Source organism: Trichechus manatus, unplaced genomic scaffold (genome assembly GCF_000243295.1).
Source record: "Trichechus manatus latirostris isolate Lorelei unplaced genomic scaffold, TriManLat1.0 scaffold00098, whole genome shotgun sequence".
In the NCBI taxonomy this organism is placed as follows: Eukaryota; Metazoa; Chordata; class Mammalia; order Sirenia; family Trichechidae; genus Trichechus; species Trichechus manatus.
Genome location: NW_004444034.1, coordinates 8,781,798 through 8,788,315, shown reverse-complemented (window position 1 = coordinate 8,788,315; position 6,518 = coordinate 8,781,798). Strand labels below are relative to the sequence as shown.

General features: G+C 35.0%; 1 protein-coding gene across 1 annotated transcript in view; it reads right to left on the bottom strand.

The window, feature by feature from the left end:
- FAM184A (family with sequence similarity 184 member A) overlaps positions 1 to 6,518 on the bottom strand; it is a 137,924-nt gene that overhangs the window by 36,270 nt on the left and 95,136 nt on the right. The window contains exons 8-9 of the mRNA XM_004382734.3: positions 4,548 to 4,669; positions 3,931 to 4,081 (exon numbers count right to left, since the gene is read on the bottom strand). Of these exons, the coding sequence (XP_004382791.1) occupies positions 3,931 to 4,081; positions 4,548 to 4,669 (273 nt within the window). The remainder of the gene's footprint in view (positions 1 to 3,930; positions 4,082 to 4,547; positions 4,670 to 6,518) is intronic.

Here is a 6,518-nt window from a genome sequence, read left to right as displayed (position 1 = left end):
TAGGCAGAAATACAATTTGTAAAAAAAAAAGAAAAAAAAAAAGAAATTTTGTGTATTTAAAGCTAAGAGATGGAGCCAGAAGAATGAGTACTGAGCTTTAATGTGAAATTTCCCCAATAGTTTTGTGATTTATATAGTCTAGACCAGTGTTGTCCAATAGAATTGAGAGCCAGGAATACGAGCCATGTGTGTAATTCACACTTAATAGCCACATTAAAAAGGTAAAATTATTTTTAATAATATATTTAACCCAATATATCCAAAGTATTATCATTTCAATATGTAATTAATATAAAAAAAAAAACCTAGGGAGACATTTTACATTCTTTTTTTTCCTTAACCTATGTTTACGAAACCCAATGTATATTTTACACTTACATTTAAATCTGGACAGGTCTGAATGACCTGTCTCTTAAATTTCTTAGTCCAATGCCCTGAATGAAGTTGAATAAATAAATCATCATATTGGACCCCAAATAAAATATGCCCTGAAAAAAGCAAAATAAAGGAATATATAATGGAATTTAGGATTAAAAATAGAAAATATGATCACAGTGGACTCTATATAATCACTTTTCTATAGATACAGCTAAAGAATAAGAATGTAGTTCTTTTTCTTTAAAGGAATTTAAAGGTACACACTGATTAGCCCAGAAAGAATAATTAACCTTGGACTAAAGTATAATCAATGGACAGAAAAACAGAACATAATAAAATATTGTAAGAAAAACTAAAAGATAGGAAATTGACTCTGAATCAGTTCAGAGTACAAAAAGAAAATAATCATTTCTGAAAAATTTCATGAAGTGAAAAACATCTGATCAAAGGAAAGTGAAAATCTTATGCTCTTCTATGCCCATTTTTAGATAAATAGGCCATAAGCATTGGTTTAAATCAAATGTAACTCTGAGAGTTTAAATTCACATGAAAGACAAATTATTTTATTTCTTCATTGCTTTATGTAGGATGAAATACAGGTAAGCTAAGGCATAAAAATACTCATATTCAATTCACTCATAAATAGTGAAAATACAGATCCTCTGTTACTTTTCATAGTATGTATTCTGTCTAAGCCCTAGCTGTTCCAATTCTATTCACCACTCTGACTCCTTTAATATCACCAAGCCCAAGTCAGACCTGTTTTCCCTAAGTATTGATGGGTACTGATACTGCTAGAGCTAAAAAGTGATGATCAGGAACAATAGCAGTGAGTAGAGTAAAATGGCTGTAGGGGTTAGAGCTGAGGGTGGAGATTGCGAGGAATAGCAGCAGGAGCAGGCAAGTGGAAAATGGTAGAGCAGGCTTCAGAGAACAGACTCCAAGAACTCATCCAAAAGAGTCAAGAGAACAAGATCCAAAGGGCCAGGAAGAAGGAAGTCCTTTGTCCAGAAGGAAGTTCCATTTAAAAAGACCGCTAGTTCTGCCATCTGTCTGTCAGTTTGTTGTCCTGTGGTGGCTTGGGTGTTGCTATGATGCTGGAAGCTATGCTACCAGTATTTCAGATACCACCAGGATCACTCATGGTGGACAGGTTTTAGTGGAGTTGCCAAACTAGGACATACTAGAAAGGAAAGCCTGATGATCTACTTCCGAAAATTAGCCAATGAAAATCCTACAAATCACAGAATATTGTCCAAGACTTCAACTCACTTACTTTGGATGCATCATTAGAAGGGACTGATCATTAGAGGAGGGCATCATGTTTGGTAAAGTGGAGGGCCAACAAAGATAAGGGAAATCCTCAATGAGACAGACTGACACAGTGGCTGCAACAATGGACTCAAACATACCAATGATCATGAAGATGGTGCAGGACTACGACTGGGCAGTGTTTCATTGTGTTATACATGGATTCACCATGAGTTGGAGCAGACTGGACAGCAACTAATAACAATAGCAAAGTTCTGCAATTTGTGTCATCTCTTCTGTCTAGAAAGAGTTAAACTTTGAGGATATAATACCCACTTTCACTTTAATGAGGAATTCTTTTGTTCACTCATTTTCTTAACTTTCTATAGGCACAGAATCCAGGAGCGCAACAGCTATTTGCCAATTTATGTGTGATAATGAGTATGACTTTTTTAGAGGTGGGGAGAAAGGAAGCTACTGAAATCTTGGAAATGGCCTGATAGCATGGAGGCATCACAGTAGTTTTACCTTTGGAGCCAACTGATTCCTGATTATCTTAATGCCTATGATTAACATGAAGTCCCTGGGTGGTACAAATATTTAACAGCTCAGCTGCTAACTGAAAGGTTGGAGGTTCAAGTATACCTAGAGGTACCTCAGAAGAAAGGTCTGGCAATCTACTTCAGAAAGAAACCAGCCATTAAAAACCCTATGAAGCACAGTTCTACTCTGACACACATGGGGTCACCATGCATCAAAATCAACTTGACAGCAACTGGTTAATGAATAATCTACCTTGAAAATTGGTTTAAAAAAATTCTCTTTGTAGAGCTGGCAAGAGTTAGAGCTAATACATTATAAAACCCTTCATGACATACACAGCCACAAATGCAAAACGTGTCCTTTCAGGGATGAATTTTGCAGAACAGACATCAAAAGAAGCATCAGAGAAGCATGGATGAAATCTGACAATTTTATACAAAGGAGATGAAATAAAATAATGAATAAAATAATTTAACAGAAAATAGGTGGGAGAAGTAGTGGGCCCTCTTTACAGTGCCAAATCTAGCCAAAAAGTGCCTGTGTTCAACACTTGCTGGTTACAAAGCAAGGCAGACTTTCATTGATGTTTTTAATTTTCATCACAGAATTGAACTAATTCTTTAAGATTTAATTCTTAAGATGAATTCTTAATATTTAACTGAATTAAATCTTCCCAGGTACAGACCATGATATAGGAGCAGGGTAACAGAAGTACCACTCTACACAGTGAAATCTGTCTTTCTGGGCCTCTATGTAGGAATGTAAAATAAGTGTACAGAAGGTAACTAATAAGTAGTGCTAAGGTGGTCCAACTTTTAGGGAGAGTTGTTTTCTTGTTCTTATTTTTATGTCTGAGTTCCTAAGGTTTCCCTATTCAGTGTAACATTATAAATTATTGCGAAATACCCAGACACAAATTGGTAGGTCCCAAGTGTTCTTGAAAGTCATTGCATGTACGCATCTATGTAATACTTTATCTTACAAAACGCCTATCCTGTTTATTTGAAATTCATCATGATCACAAATAGAAAGATAATAGCGGATTTCTAGCACTAAGTTACTGAGCTGCTTCTTGTCCAAGTACCACACTTGCCTACCGACTGGTGACTCATGCAGTCAGTCCTATTTAACTACTGGCTTTGCAGGAGAATGTTAAGAATTCATAAATTTAGAAGATGTATAAATGAGTGAAAATGTGCAAACTCTTTATAGTTGTAAATGCTGTGGAAATAAGGAGCATGGCATCTGTAGACTTAGAAATACCACTACCTTTCATTTATGTTAAGTCTTTCCAAGGGGCTTAAGGCATTTTGAAGCATAACAGGCAATATATTCTGCTGGTAAAAAAAAAAAAAAAAAAAAAAAGTGAAGTGCTCACTTTGGGTAAATGGTTTAAGGCAATCATTTACATTTAGGAAGTTTTACCTTCTGTTGCACAAATGGTGTCTAATAGCTTGAAAAAAGATTTTGTGCCTTCAAAAAATAGTTGTTTCCAGTTTAAAATCTATAGTGTGTTCAGTTCAAATACTAAACTAAATAACTATAAATTCTCAGCATTCTGGACTGCATATTTAACACAATTACTTAGCATAATGTTTCAGAAGTTCATGAATGTCCCCATGACTTTTTTTCATTTTAGGCTTACCCTATTAAAAAATAACAAAATACAGTGGATTAACACATAGTGTTTTATAATATTTCCCTAGCTAGAGGATGTCAAGGAAAATGAACCTTCATAATGTACAAATTATTAATTACCTGGTTTAAGAGATCTTCTACATTTTTCTGCCATGAATCCCTGGCTGCATTTTTCTCTCGCTCTTTTAATTGCAAAAGTTGAGACATTGCTGACTTCTTATCCTCTTCATGTTGAAGTCTTAACTCGTCACGAAGTTTAGAACACTCTTGTCTAAAATATATATATAAATGCATTTACTTTGTGAAGGTAACTATTCCTCTCAATAACTGTAGTATAGTTGTTTGCAGGTTTTCTAAGTGTATAATCCTCCCCAAAATTCAGTAAGACAAGTAAGGACAGATTATTATACAGTTAAGGACTGTAAGATAAGTTGGTAACTTATCCAAAATCACTGATTTATCAATTCATCAATGGCAGAATAGGGACTAGAACAAACAAGTCTTCTGACTCCAGGTTAGTACTCTCTGCCTATTTATATGCAAAGAAATGGAATCAGAAAGAAAGTTTGTATTCAAGCAGAAAAAAAGAACTGATTTCTCTGCGTCTAGTCACCAGAAAAATTCATTTAAAAACATTGCTACTATATCTTTAACAATATGATGATATAATCCATATAACAAAAAAACGCTTTTTGCACACCTGTATTGGTAAGACTACATTAGAGGAAAAAGTGTACCTAAGATTTTCAGTCCACTTTATTTCTAAGTCATGGGCCATTTTGTCTACTCTGAGCTTCTCTTCTTCTTTCATGGCAGCAAGTGTTTCTTCATGTTGTTGCCTTTCTTGTTCTAGCTCACCCTGAAGAATAGAAACTTTTCAGTGAAGACAAGTCTTCAAAAAACAAAGTCACTAGAATAGGCAAATTCATAGAGACAGAAGTATAGCAGAGGTTACTAGAGGCTGGGGGCAGGGCCAATGGAGGCTATTACTTAATGGGTACAGGGTTTTGTTTTGGGGGCTGAAAAAGTTTTGGAAATAGTGGTGACAGTTGCACAACATTGTGAATGTAGTTAATGGCACTGAATTGTACATTTGGAAATGGTTAAAATGGTAAATTTTATGTTATATATATTTTACCAAAATAAAAAACAAAGTCACTGCTGGGTATTTCAAATAAGTGGAATGCCTGCACTATAACTTTTAAATTCTTACAGCACAATAACTGATAGTGCTATGGATAACAATTACTCAAGATTTTCTGACAATAAAATATATGGACCCTTTTTTATATTTTAAATGTCTTTGTCCAAACTCTATTTTATTAAGGTTTATAATTTTACAAATTATTTTAAATAGATTAAAATTAGCATAATTAATAATCTTAACTAAACCTTCCATATCATGAGTTATCTAATAATAGACTGATAATTAAATTATCTTCATATATATATATACACACACACAAGAGCCCTGACGGTGCAGTGGTTAGGCATTTGACTGCTAACCACAGGTCAGCAGTTCGAATCCACCAGCCACTCCTTGGAAACCCTATAGGGCAATTCTGCACTGTGCTACTTAGGGTCACTATGAGTCAAAATCAACTCGACGGCAATGGGTTTTTGTTTGGTATATACACACACTGCACAGACATATGTTATTCAAATTCATATTAAAAAGTATGTTATTTATTAAAAAAATGTGTTGCTGTTTTACTATGCTGAGATTTTTCTACTGCCAATAAGGCTCAGGATTATAGCTGTACCCCAGTGACATGATTAAAATAATTACCAGGAATTAAGCCTAATAACTAAATATTTTATCATACAACTTCAAATCAGCGCTCTGTGTGTAGTGTTATGATAATATAATATATATGAAATCCCTGTAGATTAGCATAAATCAAGTGGCTCTCTGGTGCCTGGGGCTGGAGGTGACCTGTTTGGACAACACTGACAGCCACGGGTCTGTGCCAACAGTGTAGCTACTCTTAGAGTACAAGGCAGAAAAGGAACAGGTGATGGTTCATCTTCCATCCTCCCGTTATCACAACCCCCCTTTCTGGATCACTCACTCACTAACTGCCTGTGGTGAAGCATTTGTTGAGGGGTATATCCAGACTGATGGGAGAGAAGCAAGCCAAGGTTAAAACTGCCCACCTGGCTATTAAGCAGTAGTACTGAAAACTGAATTCAGCCATCTTAGCCAACTGTTCTTTTCATTGTTACTTTGTTTCTATCCACCAAAGGTAGCATTAAATGTAGCATAAAAGAAAACTAAATAGTTTACTATTTAGAAAAGTATTTATCTTACTGAATTGAAAGCACTTACCAGACACCCCAGTAGGGGTGGGGGAAAAGAGTAAAAGAAAAACATTTGCGCTTAAAGAAGCTTACACCGAGTTGTAATAAACCATGATGCAGCCATATTTTCTCAATTAAAATTGTTTAGCCAAACAGAAAATAAATGGATGGGAGGATTGTGCTTAACGTTTTTATTATTTTCTACTGTTGATAGAAGAACAATGTAAATATAAGAAAGGGCCTTAAAGAAATAAAACTGAATCCATAATCCTAATTCTCAGTGCCAGTACAAGGGGTAAAAAGGCAAAGTGTAAAATGCCCTGAAGGCAGCAAGGTGAGTGACACAGAACATCATGTATCATATAAACACAGCCTATATTCAACTTTCATTAGAAATATTTCAACTG